Consider the following 24,707-nt stretch of genomic DNA (forward strand, 5'->3'; position numbering starts at 1 on the left):
CAATAAGAATAAAAAGGGTCCTAAAATTGAGCCTTGAGGGACTCCAGGTATATCATGAATAAAGCTAGACTCGAATCCACTGATCATTACCTTTTGGGTCCTATTTATTATATAGGACACAAACCAATGCAAGACTTTCCCTCATGCCATTGTATGCGATTTTAATAAGCGGCAAGCTACGGTCCACTTTATCAAATGCCTTTTGAAAGTCAGTGTATACCGCGTCAGTCTGTTATCTGTTATCAAAACTCTCTAAAAGTTGTGTGTTGATTTTGACAAATCCATGTTGCTCCTTAATTAAGACATGGCGAATAATTGCATACATATCTCAGCAGGGAACATGAGAAAGACTTAACGCCTATCCGTTCCTATGCAACCAAACTTATACTCGACACTTGTGCCCCTTTTCAAGGCATCCCTCGGAGATGTTAACTCGTCGGTATCCTGTTTTTCTTGGTTGATATCAAATGACATTGGATGCAAGCGTTTCCGACATTATTAAACGTCAATTGCTAGAAGTCAGACGAGCTGTAAATCTGTCATTATACCACCAGACAGCTGCAAGACAAGCTGCATCAGCTGGCGACGCAGCTGAGCTCGCTGGCGGGCACGGTGCTGCGGCCGCAGTCGCTGCACGCCACCGCCGACCTGGCGCTGCTGCTGGCTAACACTGCCAGAGCGCTCAAGGATACCAAGGTAACAGTATACCAGGCAGCAACACAAGCTGCATCAGCTGGCGACGCAGCTGAGCTCGCTGGCGGGCACGGTGCTGCGGCCGCAGTCGCTGCACGCCACCGCCGACCTGGCGCTGCTGCTGGCTAACACTGCCAGAGCGCTCAAGGATACCAAGGTAACAGTATACCAGGCAGCAACACAAGCTGCATCAGCTGGCGACGCAGCTGAGCTCGCTGGCGGGCACGGTGCTGCGGCCGCAGTCGCTGCACGCCACCGCCGACCTGGCGCTGCTGCTGGCTAACACTGCCAGAGCGCTCAAGGATACCAAGGTAACAGTATACCAGGCAGCAACACAAGCTGCATCAGCTGGCGACGCAGCTGAGCTCGCTGGCGGGCACGGTGCTGCGGCCGCAGTCGCTGCACGCCACCGCCGACCTGGCGCTGCTGCTGGCTAACACTGCCAGAGCGCTCAAGGATACCAAGGTAACAGTATACCAGGCAGCAACACAAGCTGCATCAGCTGGCGACGCAGCTGAGCTCGCTGGCGGGCACGGTGCTGCGGCCGCAGTCGCTGCACGCCACCGCCGACCTGGCGCTGCTGCTGGCTAACACTGCCAGAGCGCTCAAGGATACCAAGGTAACAGTATACCAGGCAGCAACACAAGCTGCATCAGCTGGCGACGCAGCTGAGCTCGCTGGCGGGCACGGTGCTGCGGCCGCAGTCGCTGCACGCCACCGCCGACCTGGCGCTGCTGCTGGCTAACACTGCCAGAGCGCTCAAGGATACCAAGGTAACAGTATACCAGGCAGCAACACAAGCTGCATCAGCTGGCGACGCAGCTGAGCTCGCTGGCGGGCACGGTGCTGCGGCCGCAGTCGCTGCACGCCACCGCCGACCTGGCGCTGCTGCTGGCTAACACTGCCAGAGCGCTCAAGGATACCAAGGTAACAGTATACCAGGCAGCAACACAAGCTGCATCAGCTGGCGACGCAGCTGAGCTCGCTGGCGGGCACGGTGCTGCGGCCGCAGTCGCTGCACGCCACCGCCGACCTGGCGCTGCTGCTGGCTAACACTGCCAGAGCGCTCAAGGATACCAAGGTAACAGTATACCAGGCAGCAACACAAGCTGCATCAGCTGGCGACGCAGCTGAGCTCGCTGGCGGGCACGGTGCTGCGGCCGCAGTCGCTGCACGCCACCGCCGACCTGGCGCTGCTGCTGGCTAACACTGCCAGAGCGCTCAAGGATACCAAGGTAACAGTATACCAGGCAGCAACACAAGCTGCATCAGCTGGCGACGCAGCTGAGCTCGCTGGCGGGCACGGTGCTGCGGCCGCAGTCGCTGCACGCCACCGCCGACCTGGCGCTGCTGCTGGCTAACACTGCCAGAGCGCTCAAGGATACCAAGGTAACAGTATACCAGGCAGCAACACAAGCTGCATCAGCTGGCGACGCAGCTGAGCTCGCTGGCGGGCACGGTGCTGCGGCCGCAGTCGCTGCACGCCACCGCCGACCTGGCGCTGCTGCTGGCTAACACTGCCAGAGCGCTCAAGGATACCAAGGTAACAGTATACCAGGCAGCAACACAAGCTGCATCAGCTGGCGACGCAGCTGAGCTCGCTGGCGGGCACGGTGCTGCGGCCGCAGTCGCTGCACGCCACCGCCGACCTGGCGCTGCTGCTGGCTAACACTGCCAGAGCGCTCAAGGATACCAAGGTAACAGTATACCAGGCAGCAACACAAGCTGCATCAGCTGGCGACGCAGCTGAGCTCGCTGGCGGGCACGGTGCTGCGGCCGCAGTCGCTGCACGCCACCGCCGACCTGGCGCTGCTGCTGGCTAACACTGCCAGAGCGCTCAAGGATACCAAGGTAACAGTATACCAGGCAGCAACACAAGCTGCATCAGCTGGCGACGCAGCTGAGCTCGCTGGCGGGCACGGTGCTGCGGCCGCAGTCGCTGCACGCCACCGCCGACCTGGCGCTGCTGCTGGCTAACACTGCCAGAGCGCTCAAGGATACCAAGGTAACAGTATACCAGGCAGCACCACAAGCTGCATCAGCTGGCGACGCAGCTGAGCTCGCTGGCGGGCACGGTGCTGCGGCCGCAGTCGCTGCACGCCACCGCCGACCTGGCGCTGCTGCTGGCTAACACTGCCAGAGCGCTCAAGGATACCAAGGTAACAGTATACCAGGCAGCAACACAAGCTGCATCAGCTGGCGACGCAGCTGAGCTCGCTGGCGGGCACGGTGCTGCGGCCGCAGTCGCTGCACGCCACCGCCGACCTGGCGCTGCTGCTGGCTAACACTGCCAGAGCGCTCAAGGATACCAAGGTAACAGTATACCAGGCAGCAACACAAGCTGCATCAGCTGGCGACGCAGCTGAGCTCGCTGGCGGGCACGGTGCTGCGGCCGCAGTCGCTGCACGCCACCGCCGACCTGGCGCTGCTGCTGGCTAACACTGCCAGAGCGCTCAAGGATACCAAGGTAACAGTATACCAGGCAGCAACACAAGCTGCATCAGCTGGCGACGCAGCTGAGCTCGCTGGCGGGCACGGTGCTGCGGCCGCAGTCGCTGCACGCCACCGCCGACCTGGCGCTGCTGCTGGCTAACACTGCCAGAGCGCTCAAGGATACCAAGGTAACAGTATACCAGGCAGCACCACAAGCTGCATCAGCTGGCGACGCAGCTGAGCTCGCTGGCGGGCACGGTGCTGCGGCCGCAGTCGCTGCACGCCACCGCCGACCTGGCGCTGCTGCTGGCTAACACTGCCAGAGCGCTCAAGGATACCAAGGTAACAGTATACCAGGCAGCAACACAAGCTGCATCAGCTGGCGACGCAGCTGAGCTCGCTGGCGGGCACGGTGCTGCGGCCGCAGTCGCTGCACGCCACCGCCGACCTGGCGCTGCTGCTGGCTAACACTGCCAGAGCGCTCAAGGATACCAAGGTAACAGTATACCAGGCAGCAACACAAGCTGCATCAGCTGGCGACGCAGCTGAGCTCGCTGGCGGGCACGGTGCTGCGGCCGCAGTCGCTGCACGCCACCGCCGACCTGGCGCTGCTGCTGGCTAACACTGCCAGAGCGCTCAAGGATACCAAGGTAACAGTATACCAGGCAGCAACACAAGCTGCATCAGCTGGCGACGCAGCTGAGCTCGCTGGCGGGCACGGTGCTGCGGCCGCAGTCGCTGCACGCCACCGCCGACCTGGCGCTGCTGCTGGCTAACACTGCCAGAGCGCTCAAGGATACCAAGGTAACAGTATACCAGGCAGCAACACAAGCTGCATCAGCTGGCGACGCAGCTGAGCTCGCTGGCGGGCACGGTGCTGCGGCCGCAGTCGCTGCACGCCACCGCCGACCTGGCGCTGCTGCTGGCTAACACTGCCAGAGCGCTCAAGGATACCAAGGTAACAGTATACCAGGCAGCACCACAAGCTGCATCAGCTGGCGACGCAGCTGAGCTCGCTGGCGGGCACGGTGCTGCGGCCGCAGTCGCTGCACGCCACCGCCGACCTGGCGCTGCTGCTGGCTAACACTGCCAGAGCGCTCAAGGATACCAAGGTAACAGTATACCAGGCAGCAACACAAGCTGCATCAGCTGGCGACGCAGCTGAGCTCGCTGGCGGGCACGGTGCTGCGGCCGCAGTCGCTGCACGCCACCGCCGACCTGGCGCTGCTGCTGGCTAACACTGCCAGAGCGCTCAAGGATACCAAGGTAACAGTATACCAGGCAGCAACACAAGCTGCATCAGCTGGCGACGCAGCTGAGCTCGCTGGCGGGCACGGTGCTGCGGCCGCAGTCGCTGCACGCCACCGCCGACCTGGCGCTGCTGCTGGCTAACACTGCCAGAGCGCTCAAGGATACCAAGGTAACAGTATACCAGGCAGCAACACAAGCTGCATCAGCTGGCGACGCAGCTGAGCTCGCTGGCGGGCACGGTGCTGCGGCCGCAGTCGCTGCACGCCACCGCCGACCTGGCGCTGCTGCTGGCTAACACTGCCAGAGCGCTCAAGGATACCAAGGTAACAGTATACCAGGCAGCAACACAAGCTGCATCAGCTGGCGACGCAGCTGAGCTCGCTGGCGGGCACGGTGCTGCGGCCGCAGTCGCTGCACGCCACCGCCGACCTGGCGCTGCTGCTGGCTAACACTGCCAGAGCGCTCAAGGATACCAAGGTAACAGTATACCAGGCAGCAACACAAGCTGCATCAGCTGGCGACGCAGCTGAGCTCGCTGGCGGGCACGGTGCTGCGGCCGCAGTCGCTGCACGCCACCGCCGACCTGGCGCTGCTGCTGGCTAACACTGCCAGAGCGCTCAAGGATACCAAGGTAACAGTATACCAGGCAGCACCACAAGCTGCATCAGCTGGCGACGCAGCTGAGCTCGCTGGCGGGCACGGTGCTGCGGCCGCAGTCGCTGCACGCCACCGCCGACCTGGCGCTGCTGCTGGCTAACACTGCCAGAGCGCTCAAGGATACCAAGGTAACAGTATACCAGGCAGCAACACAAGCTGCATCAGCTGGCGACGCAGCTGAGCTCGCTGGCGGGCACGGTGCTGCGGCCGCAGTCGCTGCACGCCACCGCCGACCTGGCGCTGCTGCTGGCTAACACTGCCAGAGCGCTCAAGGATACCAAGGTAACAGTATACCAGGCAGCAACACAAGCTGCATCAGCTGGCGACGCAGCTGAGCTCGCTGGCGGGCACGGTGCTGCGGCCGCAGTCGCTGCACGCCACCGCCGACCTGGCGCTGCTGCTGGCTAACACTGCCAGAGCGCTCAAGGATACCAAGGTAACAGTATACCAGGCAGCAACACAAGCTGCATCAGCTGGCGACGCAGCTGAGCTCGCTGGCGGGCACGGTGCTGCGGCCGCAGTCGCTGCACGCCACCGCCGACCTGGCGCTGCTGCTGGCTAACACTGCCAGAGCGCTCAAGGATACCAAGGTAACAGTATACCAGGCAGCAACACAAGCTGCATCAGCTGGCGACGCAGCTGAGCTCGCTGGCGGGCACGGTGCTGCGGCCGCAGTCGCTGCACGCCACCGCCGACCTGGCGCTGCTGCTGGCTAACACTGCCAGAGCGCTCAAGGATACCAAGGTAACAGTATACCAGGCAGCAACACAAGCTGCATCAGCTGGCGACGCAGCTGAGCTCGCTGGCGGGCACGGTGCTGCGGCCGCAGTCGCTGCACGCCACCGCCGACCTGGCGCTGCTGCTGGCTAACACTGCCAGAGCGCTCAAGGATACCAAGGTAACAGTATACCAGGCAGCAACACAAGCTGCATCAGCTGGCGACGCAGCTGAGCTCGCTGGCGGGCACGGTGCTGCGGCCGCAGTCGCTGCACGCCACCGCCGACCTGGCGCTGCTGCTGGCTAACACTGCCAGAGCGCTCAAGGATACCAAGGTAACAGTATACCAGGCAGCAACACAAGCTGCATCAGCTGGCGACGCAGCTGAGCTCGCTGGCGGGCACGGTGCTGCGGCCGCAGTCGCTGCACGCCACCGCCGACCTGGCGCTGCTGCTGGCTAACACTGCCAGAGCGCTCAAGGATACCAAGGTAACAGTATACCAGGCAGCAACACAAGCTGCATCAGCTGGCGACGCAGCTGAGCTCGCTGGCGGGCACGGTGCTGCGGCCGCAGTCGCTGCACGCCACCGCCGACCTGGCGCTGCTGCTGGCTAACACTGCCAGAGCGCTCAAGGATACCAAGGTAACAGTATACCAGGCAGCAACACAAGCTGCATCAGCTGGCGACGCAGCTGAGCTCGCTGGCGGGCACGGTGCTGCGGCCGCAGTCGCTGCACGCCACCGCCGACCTGGCGCTGCTGCTGGCTAACACTGCCAGAGCGCTCAAGGATACCAAGGTAACAGTATACCAGGCAGCAACACAAGCTGCATCAGCTGGCGACGCAGCTGAGCTCGCTGGCGGGCACGGTGCTGCGGCCGCAGTCGCTGCACGCCACCGCCGACCTGGCGCTGCTGCTGGCTAACACTGCCAGAGCGCTCAAGGATACCAAGGTAACAGTATACCAGGCAGCACCACAAGCTGCAGCAGGCCACCTGGACATCAAGGACCCTGATGAGGTTAGACGTTAACTGACTTAAACCCATCATCATCATCATTACCCTGGTGCCCTTATCCCAATTTAATTGGGGGTCAGCGCAGCATATTTCTTCCTTCCTAATCTTCTGTCTGCTGTTCTTTCTCACCATATCGACTTTCACACAATCCATCAATCCTCTTCCACTATATCCGTCCACGTTCATACCTAAACCTCCTCACTTGAACCGATCCTCGTGTTTCTTCTTTTGCTATATTTATTCTTGATATGTATTGAACCATGCCTTACAAGGTATAACTTACGCTATGTTTTTTTCGGAAATAGTAGCTCTATATGTATATGTCATTCGATCTTTATGTTGTGTGGTTCGAAATTTACACATTATATGTATACTAGATTCTCTCATTTACATATTATCATAAATAATGTGCTTGTTATAGCGTCCGATGCAGTCTCAGAAGATTGAAGAAGCTGTCCATGAAATGTGCACCTCTACCTACAGCTTGCTTAAGACTGCCGAAATCGTCTCTCAGGTGAGGCTTACAAAAATTAATATATAACTTTATATGAAGAAATGTAATGTATTTTTGATGTTGATAAACAAGATAAACGGATGGCATGTGCATGGTTTCAGAATCCTGAACATCACGACATGAGAAGAAAGCTGACAGATGCGTCCCGCCAGCTCAACGAGTCCATCAACCAGTTGGTTTGTATTCACTCAAAATAATATTTTTACATTACACATAGAATTGCAATATGTAGAATTATTTAAATATTTTTTCAGTCGATAGAATTCCACATTCATTCCCTTATTACAATATATCTTCCGACATCTTTTTCATTTTTTTGTTATCTACATTTTTTTCTCGAAAAAGAAACAGGTTGTTTACCTGTTTCTTTATAAGTGAGTGAATAGGATTGTATTGAAATATTATACCTGCACTGATCGCTACCTACCCGTACAGGTTTGTCTGTACCAGAAACCTGTTTCTTTATGTAAGCACCCAAAGATTGTCGAAGTCTTGATGATACTGCTGAGACTTTTTTCGTGCCTGAAGGTGTAGTTTCGTGCTGTTTAGGTGTCGAGCGTGGAGACAGGTCCCTCATCTCGTGCAGCACTAGGCGAGGTGCAGCGCAGCATGCACTTACAGCGCAGCGTGCTGCAGTCTGCACCGCACCCGACAGCTGCGATGCCGTATGCGCACTGCCTTGACAGTTTGCGTGACCAGAGAGATGTGTTGCGTAAGTAGCTACTGCTACTTTAGACTTAAATCTTTTATAATTTCTAGCTGTTTCCCCTTCACCTGTGTCTAAAGAAAAGTTTTTCGCTAGGTAAAAAGTTGTACATAATTCATCTTAAGTTTATAATCTACCTGTAATACAGGCCAAAGCCTACAATTTTTATTTCAAATAGGCCAATAAAAGCTCTTTCGAAACGTCAGTTTTTCGAAAAATGGAGAAACTCACGTTCGCAATAAGTAAAGCGTAATTTGGCAAGCTTTTTCTAGTGAAAACATAATTTATTTACAAAACATTTCGAAAACAAGAGTTGTGATTTCATCTAACTCGATACAAGCTTCGGTTGTCACCAGCTCACCATTGCACTACGCAACATAAAATGCTTTGTTCCCAGACAAACTAAAGAGTGACCAGTCTATGTCTCGCGAAGAGTTCTTCAAGAGTATGAACTACGTGGCATCAGCTATCAGCAACAGTACCGAGTGTGCTGCGCAAGCGGCTTATCTAGTAAGTTGTATACCTCGATGATATGGTAATTTCAAAGTGAAGACTGCGAATTTCAAAAACCGATTTCTATAATATATCCGTTGTTTTGCTATTAGAGATTGAATTTTGAAATTAGCATTACATGAATTAAGTCAAAAGTAAATCGGTAGATAGGTTCATGAAATTTGCAGTTAGCCCTTTGGACCGCTACATGTTTCAATGGCTTACTGACTTAAATAATATAGTTTCGTGTATTTCGATGATTTGTTAGTTTATTTCTCATATTAACTTAATTTAACTTTTTTTATAATGTAATTTTTTTCTTTACCGTAGTTATCAGTGTCAGAAAAAGATGATTCGATCGGTAAACTAGGTCCAGTAGACGTGGGTAAGTTGCAGAAGTCCGTGGAGGCTGTCGAGAACACCTGCGTCTCCGTCATCGTGGCCAGGCATAGTGAGCATGGACAGGTATGTATGAAAATTTATTCTGTAACACATACGATGTTTGTTGAACAAGAATAGTGATGTTATTCATCTTGCATTTAATACCGACTTCATCTCGCTTATCAAAATGTTTACGTGTAAAAGTGATGATTTCAATGTTCTTATCTGTAAAATAAACATCGTATATTGCCGATAGCTGTAGACTGTAGGTCATCCAAAATCAAGAAAAATATGACGAGTTTGTTAACAAGGTAGAAAACAGACTACTGACATTTTTTTAAATTAATTATGCTTTTTAGTTAAAATATTTAGGGTCGGTTCATATCTAACGGAATATGCGTCGCGTATTATCGGTCGCGTAACGCCAGAACTGACAGATATACGGTAAAACATTCAATCATTCACACATAACCGATGATGCGTTAGTGCGTCGATCATACATTTACGATACGCTCGACGCATTTTCCGTCAGATATGAACCGACCCTTACAGTGTCTGAAACTAGTTTTCAAATGATAAAATAATGTCAAGTGGTATAATGTGTGTATTTTAGCTAGAAGAAGAGACATCTATCCTAAAAGGTCAGGTGCAGGATCTACTCGATGGCTTAGACGATGCCATCAACAAGACTAAGGATGGTGAACTGAAGGAAAAGCTTACAGAATGCAAAAAAGACATCACTCAGTGTTCTAAGGATTATTACTCTACAGTCCAGAAGAAACCTAATGATAAGGTAAAAAATTAAAGGTTTTTTTGATAAAGCTAATGGGCCCATTATTAGAATAAAAATATATTTCCTTATATCAGAAGGCGTAGATTGGTCAATCTTACCTCGATTTTTCTTAACAAAACAGTATTAAACTATGTAAGACTGTTTCCTCTCGAGTATTTTTGACTAAAGAGTCAGTTGCCTAAATTGCGCCAACTCGTAATAAAATTCAAAATTCAGTCAATTGTATTTTTCTAGGACGAGATATTAGTAAAGATTTTGAAACTGATGTACGAAGTGGAAGACGCTGGCCATGTCCTACAGGATCCGAAATTAGTGGTGATTGCAAGCGAGGTCTCTGCTGAGACCCAGAAGCAAATTGATGAGGTCATCAAGAATTCGCTGTGAGTTTTATGTAGTTTATCTGCTTATCTTTTTCTTCACTGTAGATGATTGATTACTTTTCAGTATAGCCGTAGGCCAACTGAGTAGTTTTTTTTATATAGACGTACTCTTTATCAGATATCCAAATGTACTGGAGTTCTTAGATAGGCAGTCGCTCCTTGTAAAGCACTGGTTCTCAGCTGAATCCGATTAGACTGGAAGCCGACCCCAACATGGTTGGGAAAAAGGCTCGAAGGATGACGAATAATATAATGTAATAACACTCTTTGCTGACCAGAGCCCTGGTGTCCCACCAAGAGGAGTTACTGAAAGAGGTGAAAGCAACTCCTGAGGATCAGAAGATGATGACGTGGGTCATGTACAACAAGAGGCGGGACGTGCTTGACGCTTTCGAAAATCTGATTAAGAGTATACAGTATGTATAAGTTTCTGTTCGATAAATATACACTTGAGATTTTGAGATGATTATGATGATTGTGTTATTTTAGGTCGGCCGGTCAACGTGTCAAACTTCTAGAAGGTTCCACTGAAGATTCTGAGGTATTTACTTGTTCGGCTTTTCTTTATTGGCGTTTAACTTTTATCTGAAAATCATGTTTTAAGTTTTGTATAGAAAATATTATGTCAAATCGTCATATTTAATTCTCTGGCAGAAATTCACTGATATGTGAATAATCGGATATTTTGTTATTGTATTTTATCTAACTGATTTACTTGAAATTTAAATGATGAACTTAGACATTTTTATTTGTTTTATAGGGAGAAAAGAAGAGCTACGTTCAGAAACAGTAAGTATTACTTAAACATTCGTATTGCAACATAAATAAAACAAAATTATTCAAACTGTTTGAATCACCAAGTAGGCAATATTATAAGAGCTTACATATATCGACTTTTGCGCCTGATCTCTCTCCGGTGGTGTCGGATGTCCGTCCCATCGCGCTATGAGAGTGAAGGAATAGAGAGTGCACTTGTGTCCAAGCAAATACACCTGCACTATAATATATCCTCAACTGGCTCATCTTTATAGATAAGGTAATATTTTTTTATTCTACAGATTTGATGCTGCATCCAAATGGCTCCTGAAACCGGTTTCGAAAGCTGAAATCAAAACGAATGGTCAGGAAGCAGTACGCAATCTCATGGAAGTGGCGAATAAGGTATATTTAAACCATTTTTTTTTTTGCAATAGCTTCCTCTCCGAATCCAACCTGATAGCTGTACTTAGAAGGTATTTTAAGCTAACTAAGGGAGCACTCTAAGGCTCGAGAGGTGTGGAGACAAAATGGGGAGGCCTTTGCCCAGCAGTGGGACAATAAGGGCTAAGAAAAAAAAAGGGATATTGCGTTATCTGCCTTAATGCTCGGGTAACTGGAGTGAGGAGGTCAGATAGGCAGTCGCTCGTTGTAAAATAATCGTACTTAGCTGATCCGATTAGACTTGAAGTCGACCCCAACATAGTTGGGAAAGGGCTCGGCAGATTATATTATTTATTTATTTATTTATTTATTTATTTAATAAGTACAGTGACAGACTACAGGTTAAGACAATCAAGAAAAAACAATAGTTATGAGTCTTTAAGAAATATATAATAAATTTCAAAAATATTTTTTCCGATATTGATGATTTTCGCCTTCATGTTTTTTCTTCAGATAACTGAAGACCTGAAGGGTTCAGAAAAGGAGGACATGCGCAACTTAGTGCAGGAGACGGAACAACTGCTCACTGCGTGCACTCAGAAGTATGATCATGAACAGTACAGGTAACTACATATTTTGTTGTTTCTGCCAGTTCTACTGTCTTTGCATTGGTTTTATGTAGAATTTTCAGATTTTTGGTGTGACCTCTTGTTGTAGGAATGTTATTTTATGGAGTGGAGCTTTCACTGTTTATAAAATGCAATTCTTCTAACCTCCCAACTGACTGCTTTTTGACTGTCAAGAAACGACATGTTGTAAATTGCCTGTCCAAACGTATTTAAAAATAACTTAAGTCAGAAATCTTGATATTGGCATTACGTGTATTTGCAAATTAACTGCCATCGCGACTTCTAAGTCTAATTTATTTTTATTAGTCAACATTGTTTCAAAAACCTTACTAAACTTAGACTCACTAATAACAAACCCAGCTTACTAATGGAGCGAGTACGAGAGCTGAAGAAGGCGATCGAGCGCGGCGTGGTGACGCGAGTGGTGGAGGACTTCATGGAGGCTGAAGCCCCCCTCGCTGACCTGGACCTGCTCGCTGACTATGAGAAGGGTGAGTTGTGCCACTATCTCACTCCCAGCTTACTGATGGAGCGAGTAAGAGAGCTGAAGGCGATGAGGTCCCGACTGAAACTGAACATCCTTGGTAGTCGTTACGGGTAGTCAGAAGCCAGTAAGTCTGACACCAGTCTAACCAAGGGTTATTGGGTTGCCCGGGTAACTAGGTTGAGATCGCGCAGGGCAGTCGCTTCTTGTAAAGCACTGGTACTCAGCTACATCCGGTAAGGCAGGAAGCCGACCCCAACATAGTTGCGAAAAAGGCTTGGAGGATGATCATGAAAGGTTCTCCTAACCTACAGACAGACATGTGTTGCTGGGGAGTTTGTTGCGCCACTTCGTTGCGCCACTTCTTCTTCCCAGCAAAAACACATAGGAAGTGGTGAAGGGTGGGCGTTTTAGGGCCTGTCTTTTGTTAATTTCTGACGTTCGAAAAGTTCTGTTTTGCAGCCAAGTTTAAATAAAAGATTTTTGCTTTTTTATTTTAGATGAAAGCAAGCGCAAGTTGATCCTGGAGCGCAAGATAGCGGAGCTGCTGGCGCAACTCGGCCGCGTCACCCGCACGGCGCGGCTCATCGCGCACACCGACCGCGACGCTGCTAGCACACAGCTCAACTCCTGTAGCGAACAGGTACGGTATTGCTAGGCTTTTCTTCCTTACCTAATAGGCATGGATAACAAAGTGATTAGAGAGATGCATAGATCAGGGAAAATCTCCTTACAAATTAGCGTTACCATCTTTGCCTTTGCACACCTTCTTTAGAACCCATTTTTTGTATTACCAAATATCAAATATCCCGCTGTACGTATTTCACCTAGAGGAAGGCGCTTGACCTACCTCCATTATGGCACCTTCGCGCTATTTTTCCTTTTCTTTTCCGTGCCAAAACGCAAAAGGGAACCCTATTTTGATTACTTGACAACCTAAGACTTGACAGTCTTTTTCACAGATATGTTTCTGACGCCGATATAGAGAACATACTGAAAACCAGAATAAAATATTTCGGAAACGCCCATATAAATTTTTGCTTTAAGTGCAAGTCCGACTCGCGCTTGACCGGATTAACTAGATTCAGCAACATGACATATTATGCTAAACCTTAAAATATTACAGCTACAATTCACATCCCTTGAAAAGCACTACTTATGCATTGTTGTCTTGTATGTATTAAGTTAATATGTATGTGTATTAAACTGTCTTGTATGTATTTAAGTAAATATGTATGTGTATTAAACTGTCTTGTATGTATTTAAGTAAATATGTATGTGTATTAAACTGTCTTGTATGTATTTAAGTAAATATGTATGTGTATTAAACTGTCTTGTATGTATTTAAGTAAATATGTATGTGTATTAAACTGTCTTGTATGTATTTAAGTAAATATGTATGTGTATTAAACTGTCTTGTATGTATTTAAGTAAATATGTATGTGTATTAAACTGTCTTGTATGTATTTAAGTAAATATGTATGTGTATTAAACTGTCTTGTATGTATTTAAGTAAATCGACACTAACTTACTAAAACTCTGTTCTTAGGCGGAGCTGTTGGCTCCAATGCTGGTGAAGGCTGCACAGGAAAGAGTCGCCTCCCCTAATGACCAGGTAATGTTAAACAAATGTCATTATATTGCTCGTTCACTACACTTTTTCATTACATTGAAATCTGATTATCATCTAATATAGGCACATCATAGATAGAAAACCCGGCTTCTATAATTTACATAAAACCTTCTCCTAAGTCTGAACTATTCTATCCGCATCAAAATGGTTCTGCCAATCGCGCGTGCGTAATTATCGCGCACGAACATACATACATTGTTTCTTTAAATAGCATAATATACAGGTAAAACAGAGAACCTCCTATTTTTAAGTGGGCTAAAATTGAATCTAAAACATATATATGTAATATTGTTGTTACATAGCATATTTTTGCCATAGTACATTCAGACATTAATTTTATTTATTTGACTTTGTCCAGGTGATAATAGAAAGGTACAAGTCCTTGCTAGCCAAGTACACGGACTCGCTGTCTCAGATCCGAGACCTGTGCGACCAGTCCGTTGATCCCATGGAGTTTGTGCAGACTGCAGGTATAGTGTACTGTCAACTTTGTTTGGAAAAAGTTAGAGATTTGAGTGTCTATACTGAGATATTCTGACGTGATTCTTTTTTTGCGGTTTAGTACTTGTTTTTTTGGGAAGGTGACTTTTAAGAAGCATTTTCCGACATATGTTTTAGCTTAATTCTTCGTAGCTTTCCCGAAATGCTAGTTTTCACAAAATAACATGGAGTTGTGTATATTTTATTGTTCCTGTCTACCTTCTGTGAACCTACCCCGCTTTGAGACGTCATGTTGTCTTGTTAAGAGGAAGCTGAACTATTTAAAATTATGTAATTAACTAATAATTATGTACACTTGCAGGCGAGACGATGGAGCGCATGCGCGAGGAGTCGACCAAACACAACGATCCCATGAAGTGTGCACACACATCCAACGCCATCACCAAGTAAGATATAACATTATTATTTACATACCGACATTTTGACCAGGTTTTTGCAAAAAGCCTTATCAATATTTGCAATTTTTTCAGCAACTTACTGTCTTTGGTGTGCATCCATCAAGCGTTTATGTGTTATTAAAGTTAAACAAATTGGGATGACATCTTGCCTTGTGGACCCTTTAAATTCCACTTTTACCCACCTACGCAATAGCGCGAATTTAGACCCTTATATCGAAAAAATGCCTCCATTTTCCTATAAAAACTCGTTTCTCTTCTTCCAGACTAGCCAACCGCGTGATCCACGTGGGCCTGTCCTCGAACGAGGCAGCCGGCGACCCCGAGCTGAGGAAGCTGCTGTCGGAGGCGCAGCTGCAGCTCAGCGCCGCCACGCCGCAGCCGGGCACCAGGGCCAGCAAGATGCCCGACTGGAAGGATACCACTGCCAAGGTATTCCTCACACATGAACACGTAGGCCTGTCCTCCCGAGCTGAGGAAGCTGCTGCAGCTCAGCGCCGCCACGCCGCAGCCGGGCACCAGGGCCAGCAAGATGCCCGACTGGAAGGATACCACTGCCAAGGTATTCCTCACACATGAACACGTAGGCCTGTCCTCCCGAGCTGAGGAAGCTGCTGCAGCTCAGCGCCGCCACGCCGCAGCCGGGCACCAGGGCCAGCAAGATGCCCGACTGGAAGGATACCACTGCCAAGGTATTCCTCACACATGAACACGTAGGCCTGTCCTCCCGAGCTGAGGAAGCTGCTGCAGCTCAGCGCCGCCACGCCGCAGCCGGGCACCAGGGCCAGCAAGATGCCCGACTGGAAGGATACCACTGCCAAGGTATTCCTCACACATGAACACGTAGGCCTGTCCTCCCGAGCTGAGGAAGCTGCTGCAGCTCAGCGCCGCCACGCCGCAGCCGGGCACCAGGGCCAGCAAGATGCCCGACTGGAAGGATACCACTGCCAAGGTATTCCTCACACATGAACACGTAGGCCTGTCCTCCCGAGCTGAGGAAGCTGCTGCAGCTCAGCGCCGCCACGCCGCAGCCGGGCACCAGGGCCAGCAAGATGCCCGACTGGAAGGATACCACTGCCAAGGTATTCCTCACACATGAACACGTAGGCCTGTCCTCCCGAGCTGAGGAAGCTGCTGCAGCTCAGCGCCGCCACGCCGCAGCCGGGCACCAGGGCCAGCAAGATGCCCGACTGGAAGGATACCACTGCCAAGGTATTCCTCACACATGAACACGTAGGCCTGTCCTCCCGAGCTGAGGAAGCTGCTGCAGCTCAGCGCCGCCACGCCGCAGCCGGGCACCAGGGCCAGCAAGATGCCCGACTGGAAGGATACCACTGCCAAGGTATTCCTCACACATGAACACGTAGGCCTGTCCTCCCGAGCTGAGGAAGCTAAGATAATAGTGCGGTAAAGTGCGGATGGATGTGACAAGAAACGCTATTCGTTCCGTCCTTATACGCCTTCTTCGGAACTTGCCCATTTTTTTTGTTCTACATCAGCAATCAATCAAGACCAATGTCTCAAGGAACACGAACATCTCGTTGCTTTGTTTTATGATAGTTTATCCTTATCTGTTGATTGAATGTGTTACAATAATGACATTATTTACCCTAAACAGATCTTGCAAGCGACCGAGACGGTGGAAGCAGTGCTGGGCGGTGAGACCATCTTCAACACGCAGCCGGGACCAGATCAACCCATTTATGTAAGTAGTTAAATTCCTATACATAAAATAATATAGGTACAATAAAAAAAACGTATAGACTATTTTGATATGCTTACTCCACAATAATTTGCGATTTGATTGCCTTCTTGAACTAGTAGCCGCAGAAAGAGTCAGCTTTGCACGAGGTCTCGGGTTTGATTCCTGGGTCGTCGGGCCGAAATCGCTTTGTGGGTTTTAAGAAAATTTCACGAAACCTGGAATGTGGAAGTCGGTGATTGGTGGTCGGAGAACATGTTAATGTTGGTCGTGCTTGTGATCTCTCTCCAGTGGTGTCGGATTATCGTCCCATCCGGCTATGAGAGTGAAGGAATAATGAGTGCACCGCAGTCCAAGCAAATGCTCGTGCACTATAATATGTCCAGCGCAGCTGGCTGATCTCCTTGAATGAGAACAGCCGCCGTGGCCGAAGAACGATCTAGATGCCATAATTAAATTGTGATTTATTTCCACATTTTAGATTCACATAACCTAGCTTTATATTCTGTCCTATTAATACATATATATCTTAACCTACTTGTAATATTATGCAGAATGAAGCACTGAATCTTCACGTGGCTATCCGCGACTGGTCGTCTCGCGACAACGAGATAGTGGCTGTCGCCAAGCGCATGGCGGTGCTCATGGCCAAGCTCTCCAACTATATGAGCAATGGTAAGTCATATCAACAAATCAAAATGATGAGCGTAGATGTCATAGCGGAAAATCTCCTAAGAAAGTACCGTCGTCAAAATGCGGGTGTTTGAGTGACGAGGAACGTTACTGGTTCCCCCTCATACACATTCTTTACAAACTGCCCATTTTTTGTAAAGTTAAACATTTCGATCTTGAATGCCTCTTTAGTTCACTTTTAACTGATATTTTTGGTTATACCTACCGATCATTTATTTTAGTTTTATTTATTAGATATAGTTTGCACGTAATAGATAAATATAATATGAAGATTTAAAAATAATAGACATACTAAGGAATAAAGAAATTATTTAAAATATTGGGGTAATTAAATCTAATTAATTGGGTTATTCATTTGTAAAGAAAATTACACATTTAGGATTTTTAGGTTTACTTCATAAATATCACAGAATTATTTTAGTAACAATGTTTATGAAAAACTGAAGTATACACATATATTAAAATATCAAAAATAATTTCCAACAAATAATTCCAAAACAATAATCATAACATAATCATAATACAATAAGTTCAAAAAATATACTTAACTTAGGTCCGCTCGGTGCGACGGCTCGGGATCGAATGTGTCGAGAACGGCGGAGCGTCAGCTTTTATAGACTGTGGTAAACAAGTGACGTCACATCGTACGATAACCTTTTAAATTCGTTAATATTTGTATTTTATAATGAATCTATGATTAAATTGTATTAAAATAGGATAAATATATTTTAAATTAATTAGTACTATTGCATAGTTGGTCTTACAATGGCATAATTAGTAAACAAGTCACGATATTTTTGTAAATAAAGGTTAAAAGTAATATCACACAAAACAAGAATAAAATAACAACATTTTGCGATAGTACTCATAAGATTTTACTGAAAAACTGTTGACTATTGTGTATCATGTGTAAAGAAAGTTGTGATTATTATAGTGATGTTCTTATTTGTGTCCAATTAAAGAAACGGACGTGAGTTATTATGTTAAATAAACTGAAGTTATATGAATAATCTATCACACGCAACGAACTCATCTGCAATGTGATAAAAAGTCATAAAAAAATTTTGCTAGTGGACGATGACCTCCTAAGTTCATTGAAACTTTTTGCATACTTACCGATTAAGAGGTAAAGGGTATTTCTGAAAAAATAATTGTAAGTACAGACATAATTTTGTATTTTTTCTTTGCAGACAAGCAGCGTGAAGTCCTAACGACGTCGAAGTCGATCGTGTCGGAGTCGCACGAGGTGGCGCGGCTCGCCAAGAAGCTCGCGCATGAGTGTACCGACCACAGGATCAAGACTGTACGTAAACTTACATTATTTATTACGGCTAATGGCAGTAAGGTTATGTACTCATAAGGACAGCAAAGAGTACCAACATTTATTTTTAACGCTTAGCTGCAAAATATTATAAAACTTGCTTGTCAAAATCTAAGCGGTTAATTAATATACTAAACATTTTCTCTTTAGAACTTGCTACAAACCTGTGAGCGGATTCCGACGATCAGCGGTCAGCTGAAGATGTTGACCACCGTCAAAGGATTCTCCCTTGGACGACATGGTAATTATAACTAAGAAACGATGAATGGATTGTGTGAAAGTCGACATGGCAAGAAAGAATATTACTTGTGAGATGACAGATAGAAGAGCATGGAAAGCGAAAACATGATGTATTGACCCCAAATGAAATTAGGATAAGGGCAGGGTAAAGAGAGGATGATATTACGGAGTAAAAAGTGAAGAAAAATATTTTGAGGAAACCAAGACATTGAGCAAGCGTGGTAATTAACGCTCAATCCTCTGTGCGCAGCCCAGCAGTGGGACGATAAAAAAGGCTGATGATAATGATTACTTTTTTTTTTTTAAGGTAAAATACTATTATAAATCATTGTTCATTTGCAGGTACTCAAGAAGATAAGGAAGCTTTGGACATGTTAGTAGGCAACGCTCAGAGTTTGATGTTGAGTGTAAGTATTCTACAGTCAAATTATTTTTTACTTGATCTTAGAATCCAAGTTCTTGAAAATTTTCAGTGACAAGATTTTGCCATGTTTTTATCTAACAGCACGGTTTTTGTAATTTTGGGTTTCACAAAAATCAAACCATTATTTATCTATCTATAGTACACTATACCCACTAATGTTATAAAGCTGAAGTTTGTTTGTTTGCTAACCGACTTCCCAAAAAAGGGGAGGTTCTCAATTCGTGGGATCATTTTTTTTTTATTTATGTGCACCGATTACTGATTTGAAAAATTATTTTAGTGTTAGATTGCCCATTTATTGAGGATGATTATGGAGTGTCTAGTTACCATGGTATGCGGATGACACCACTAGCGGTGCTAATTCCTACTAAAATGAAACATGTTTCTTCCAGATTCAAGACGTAGTGAAAGGCGCAGCAAGTGCATCCGTCAAGATCATGTCTCAACGAGGACCCAGGATGAAGTGGGTGCGCAAGACTGTCTACTAACATTCCTTACTGTATGTACAGACAGCAGGTCAACCTACCCGAAACTGTCAAATTCTACCAATCGAACATCAACCTTCCACTATTGGGATAAGGTTCAAAATCTATTGAAGAAAGGAGATGTTTCAAAATGTAAGGAAAATATTTAAAACAGTTTTCAATGGTCCAATTGATTTAATTTGGTTTTGGTTTGGTAATAAAAACAATAATAAAACTGGATTTTTCGAGGTACCGGATTTGAAACATCTACAAATCTAATAATATTAAACCTTCCACTGTTGTAGCAAGGTTGAAATTCTATTGAAGAAATTTGAGGGAATTGTAGGTTGATGTCGTCTATATAACATAGTAAGACATTCCAAAAAAGTGAACATTAGTGTAAGGAAAAATGTGACTTTCTCACAATATTTAAGAGATTTTTCTATTTGATTATAATTATCATACATCTTTAACTGACAAAGTTTATAGTTTTATACGTTTTGTAATAAAAAACTGATTTTATTTTTGTTTCATTTACATTTAAAATTTATTAATTATTTTCAAAAGAGGTTACGAGGTTGGTGGAGATTTAAATAAAAGCAAAACGTTTAAATAACATATTTTATTATAAATCTAATACAGAGTCGTTATGATCACTTAATACCTCACGATGGTACGCGGCAATTCATAAATACAACAGATTCTGCTGATGACAATTAATAATGAATAGTTATTTCTGCCACGGAAACATACAACAAGCAACCATCCATCGCTGGTTTAGTACTAACTGTAGTTAAATTATTAAATGTAGAAACAGCAATGGATGCTACACTATTCTATATTTCCGTAGAAGACTATTGGATGAAAGAGTGCGAGTGAGACGTAGCTACATTGGTATAGGTGCGTCTCGCTCGCACTGGACTACGTAAGGCTAGAGTATTTGGTACTTGGCACGATTCGATCACAGTTGAGGGCGCAGATTTACTTCCTTCTGCGAGCCTGTTGACAAAAAATAAAACTTAGTCAGAACAACAAACCAGCTATTGTAATTTTTTTGTTAATAAAAATAATTATATATTAGCCGAGTTCCAATAAAATTGGGGTAAGTGAGCACGGTAATAATTTGCTGCATAGACTATCATATTCTAGCGAAGAGAAGAAAAAGTTCTCAAATACAGGGCTTATGAGCTTGCATCGACCATTCGCATTTGATTTTTCTATTTTGGGTTTTGTGAAGAGCAAAGTGACAAACAAACTTTCTGAAGTGAAAATCTTTCGCTTTTTAAATAAGTACTTCTTTTCTCCTATATTATCTATCATCAACCTTCCCCACTATTTAAAATAGGGCCTAAAAACCTGTTAAATTAGTTGCTGTATTTCTAAATAATAATAAAATATATCCCCTTACCACTTCCTTCCTATCCTTGGTGACGCAAACAGAGCGAACCCTGAAGGGGTCAGCATAGACACAGGTGCAGTCCTGCACCATGGTATCATGTAGCAGCTTCGAGTTGATGGCAGCGGCAGCAGTTTGGAGGAACTGCTTCTGCTGTCCAGGGTTCAGGCCGTGGAAGTTGGTCGCGGAGAAGACGATGCCTTCGGTCTAAGGGAAGAGAGTAGTGAAGATTAGAATGAGGTAAAAATAGGTGTAGGAGATAGTGGTCAAACGCGACAATGAATAAGTAAAACGAAAATTAATTCTGGGATCTGGTTCTCATGATATGTCATCGATGTAATTTTTCCTATTTTAGCGAACTTTTCAAATAGGAGGAGGTTCTTTCCAATTTGAAATTTCATAAACTAAGACAAATTATATAATTTAACAACGTCTTGGTTTTGGATGCAAAACCAGTCATTCAGAATTCTTGTATTCAGATAAATATACATTCAAAACTGCTAAGTTGGGTGTGTTAACATGTATTTAAATTTCGAATGCCTTTAATTTAGTTAGGTATGATACTGACCGACTCGACGAAGTCCCTGCAGGCGTCGTTGGTCTTGACCAGCGTGCTCCTGAGGTTCTCGGCGTCCTTGCCAACCTTCTTGTCTCCCAGCATGATCACGGCGTCTTCAGTGTAACCTGTACATAACAATTTATTTAAATTAAGTTTATCAGAGGTATGGTAGAAGTTATGTAGTTCTTCAAAATTTTGGTAAAATTAAGTAAGGAATTTTGGCGAAAGCATTAAAATCTTCAAAGTCAATTTGGGAAGGCCTTAACCAGCAGTAAACCTTATATGGTTGTGATGTCGTAGATGTGAAAAACACATCCATCCTCCGAGCCTTTTTCCCAAACTATGTTGGGGTTGGCTTCCAGTCTAACCGGATGTAGCTGAGTACCAGTGCTTTACAAGGAGCGACTGCCATCATGATATTATGGCAAAGGTTTTTAACTGTGCAAGATTAATCCAATCCTTCAAGTATGTATCATCAGATCCTTCAAGTATATAAAAGCATCGAAAGTGTGAAAGAATGTAAGTAGTAAGGTATACTGACCAACAATCTGCGCAGGGTTCTTGCCGTTGCCGAGCTTGAAGCCGCTGGGGGTGACGGTCACGATGGAGTGCGAGTACGCCATGTTGTCGAACGCGATGCTGTAGGCGATGGAGCGAGCGACTTCAACCTGGGAAGAAAATATATATTAAGAGGGTTGCTGTGATTTTCGTGATGTCATGTGTCGATCTTCCGAGCCTTTTCCCAACTATATTGGAGTCGGCTTCCAGTCTAACCGGATACAGCTGAGTATCGGTGTTTTACTAGGAGCGACTCATGTGTTCTTTGATGGCAATGTGACGTTTATGTATTGTAAGGATAGCCTAAATTTCAGATCTGTTTCTCCAGTTTTGCAGTATAGCTTATTCAGATAGGCAGACGTTAAGATGGAGATAAAGATTTGTTCATTTAAACTATTAGTAGTGGAATAAATCGGTCCGGGACAGATATAGTAAATATTGATTTCAAGAACTGTACAGCAAAGACCTATTCTCCCTCACGCTGCTAACTCACAGCGGGAGGAGTTATTTGATGATTTCCCATTAAAAAAAAAAAAAAAAACTATTGTAACTATAAAAGCAACTTACCAGGAACAACTGGCTGACGCACTCCTCTCCGACGACGGTGATGGTGTGCTTGACGGCACCAGCGCGAAGTGGCAGCTGGAAGATCGACTCGTAACCAGCTACGACGTTGGTGAGACCTGGAGAAGACACAGAAATGGAGTTACAATCTTAAGCAACTACATGCTCATTTCACGAAAACATGATCGATAATCGCAAAATATTAATTGCTGAGTAGTACCAGTTTAATCCAAAATGGAGCTCCAAAATGTTTCTAAGTTGGCTAAGCAAGTATATAATATATTTTTTTTTAGTAAATCATTTCAATGTTATTGTTCTAGTCTAGGTTGAAGTTCTAGAATAATTATGTTTTTGTGAACGGATCGAGTGACTAGGTTCTACTACACAAGAAATCCTAGTGTAGGGTCTAGGGTACAACCAATTACTTAAAATTACTAGCAATAAATGATTATTCATTTTCAATATTTAGTTCTTAAAACATTAGATGGTAACTTACCAAGCTCAATCCTGAGGGCATCGACGATGGAGGCGATTTCGAAGTAGTAAGCGTTCAGACCCTCCTTGTTCATGGTGGGGTCGGCGAACCTCTGGTAGCGGCTCTTGTCGTCGAAGTGGACCTTGGCGTTCTTCAGTTTCGCTGTAAAACGAGAGAGAGAGAAAATAAATTACCTATTTATCATTGCAAGTTATAGAAAATGTTCGGGAAAGGAGGAATGAATAGTCCCCATAAAACCTTGGACCTGTGATGGACTTTAATTACTCAGAGTTTATCAAGGCAGAACTCAAAGGGCATGTGTTGCATATTTTAGGTTTTTCTGCTTCTAAAATCAAGAATCATCTTACGAAGATTTCATCATCATCATCATCATCAGCCTATCGCAGTCTACTGCTGGACATGGGCCTCTCCAAGTGCATGCCACTGAGATCGATTTTCGGCTTCGAAGATTTAGAAATCGCTTTTCAGTAGCTGTGAGAAAGATGTTATAGGTAGAAAAGCTTGTGAAACTCACGGTCAGTGTCGTAGATGATGGGGTAGGGGAACTTGGGCGTGATGCCGACCAGGTACACCTTCACGTCAGTGATGCGCTTGCTCTTCAGGCCGTCGATGACCTGTCCCACCAGAGGAACCACGATGTCCTTGTAGTTCTTCTCGTTGTCCTGGAAATGGAGAGGTTGGGGGTTAAGTTATGAAATAGAAGTAACCAGAACCATACTATCAAATAACTTTGACGTAGGAGAAATTAGAAAAAGTACAGAAATGCATATTCGTAGATGCTGGAATAAATAATAACCGTCAAGACATAAAGGGGCAAAAGGCAAGGAATATGCAAACATGAATTTCAATAGCTAAACAATAAACTTTTAAACAATTTAAAACTCTTGTAACTATAAGGTAGCTAGTTGGTAACTCACCTTGGTAGTTTCGAAAGCGACAACAATGTCAGCTTGCTTGTTGGGGACCTTGATCTCGTAGCTCTCTCCGACATTCCTGGGCTTGTCAGCGTCCATGCACTTCACACACACGTCGGGCAGGACTGCAGGCAGCAGGCCACTGACGGCCAGGGCGGTGTAACCGCGGGCCAGGTCACAGGCCTGGTTGAGGGCCTCCTTAGAGTCGCCGGAGCAGGCGTGGACACAGGCTTGTCTGAGGAGTGAAGGAATACGTTAGTATGTAGTGAAGTTGAGTGGCTGTGTTTACTTAGATATGTAAGTCTAAAAGATTGTGCTCTAAGTTATTGTTAGAATGATATGGTCGTCAGCTTTTGAACAAGAATTTGAGAACATTTGGCGTGCTCGTAAGGGTAAGAAGACCTAGGTAGCAGGCTGCACCATAAGAAGAAGAGTGGAAGAAATCACAACTAACTTTTTTATATACCTAACTTGAGGGCTGGTGACAAAAATGTCGTGGCAGCTATATGTAGCTAGTTGTATGTAAGGTAGCTGTAATTTATCAATAGCAACGTTGGTATCTA

General features: G+C 46.0%; 2 protein-coding genes across 3 annotated transcripts in view; one reads left to right on the top strand and one right to left on the bottom strand.

The window, feature by feature from the left end:
• Positions 1 to 6,569: 6,569 nt before the first annotated feature.
• LOC135118800 (vinculin-like) lies at positions 6,570 to 20,190 on the top strand. Its single transcript, XM_064041729.1, has 25 exons — positions 6,570 to 6,702; positions 7,187 to 7,279; positions 7,381 to 7,455; positions 7,829 to 7,991; positions 8,383 to 8,495; positions 8,808 to 8,942; positions 9,472 to 9,651; positions 9,886 to 10,031; positions 10,310 to 10,447; positions 10,521 to 10,572; positions 10,792 to 10,820; positions 11,090 to 11,192; positions 11,685 to 11,794; positions 12,161 to 12,291; positions 12,785 to 12,927; positions 13,834 to 13,899; positions 14,276 to 14,387; positions 14,720 to 14,804; positions 15,080 to 15,245; positions 16,432 to 16,518; positions 17,070 to 17,190; positions 18,399 to 18,511; positions 18,680 to 18,770; positions 19,112 to 19,176; positions 19,586 to 20,190. The coding sequence occupies exons 2-25, from the start codon at positions 7,193 to 7,195 to the stop codon at positions 19,679 to 19,681; spliced, it is 2,607 nt and encodes an 868-aa protein (XP_063897799.1). The 5' UTR covers positions 6,570 to 6,702; positions 7,187 to 7,192; the 3' UTR covers positions 19,682 to 20,190.
• Positions 20,191 to 20,264: 74 nt separating this feature from the next.
• Positions 20,265 to 24,707, bottom strand: part of Apolpp (apolipophorin) — a 29,644-nt gene continuing 25,201 nt past the window's right edge. For both annotated transcript variants that reach the window (XM_064041728.1, XM_064041727.1), the window contains exons 49-56: positions 24,148 to 24,379; positions 23,745 to 23,892; positions 23,231 to 23,371; positions 22,738 to 22,853; positions 22,154 to 22,280; positions 21,622 to 21,737; positions 21,066 to 21,260; positions 20,265 to 20,656 (exon numbers count right to left, since the gene is read on the bottom strand). In XM_064041728.1, coding sequence (XP_063897798.1) covers positions 20,639 to 20,656; positions 21,066 to 21,260; positions 21,622 to 21,737; positions 22,154 to 22,280; positions 22,738 to 22,853; positions 23,231 to 23,371; positions 23,745 to 23,892; positions 24,148 to 24,379 — 1,093 coding nt within the window. In that variant the 3' untranslated portion in view covers positions 20,265 to 20,638. The remainder of the gene's footprint in view (positions 20,657 to 21,065; positions 21,261 to 21,621; positions 21,738 to 22,153; positions 22,281 to 22,737; positions 22,854 to 23,230; positions 23,372 to 23,744; positions 23,893 to 24,147; positions 24,380 to 24,707) is intronic.

This window comes from Helicoverpa armigera, chromosome 26 (genome assembly GCF_030705265.1).
Source record: "Helicoverpa armigera isolate CAAS_96S chromosome 26, ASM3070526v1, whole genome shotgun sequence".
NCBI lineage: Eukaryota > Metazoa > Arthropoda > Insecta > Lepidoptera > Noctuidae > Helicoverpa > Helicoverpa armigera.

What these genes read in the sequence shown, in the direction of transcription:
- LOC135118800 (XM_064041729.1), top strand. Translation starts at nt 7,193, where the DNA reads ATGCAGTCTCAGAAGATTGAAGAAGCTGTCCATGAAATGTGCACCTCT. An exon ending in TGACCAGAGAGATGTGTTGC is followed by an intron (nt 7,992 to 8,382) that starts GTAAGTAGCTAC and finishes CTTTGTTCCCAG; the next exon opens with ACAAACTAAAGAGTGACCAG. An exon ending in TCAACTCCTGTAGCGAACAG is followed by an intron (nt 12,928 to 13,833) that starts GTACGGTATTGC and finishes CTCTGTTCTTAG; the next exon opens with GCGGAGCTGTTGGCTCCAAT.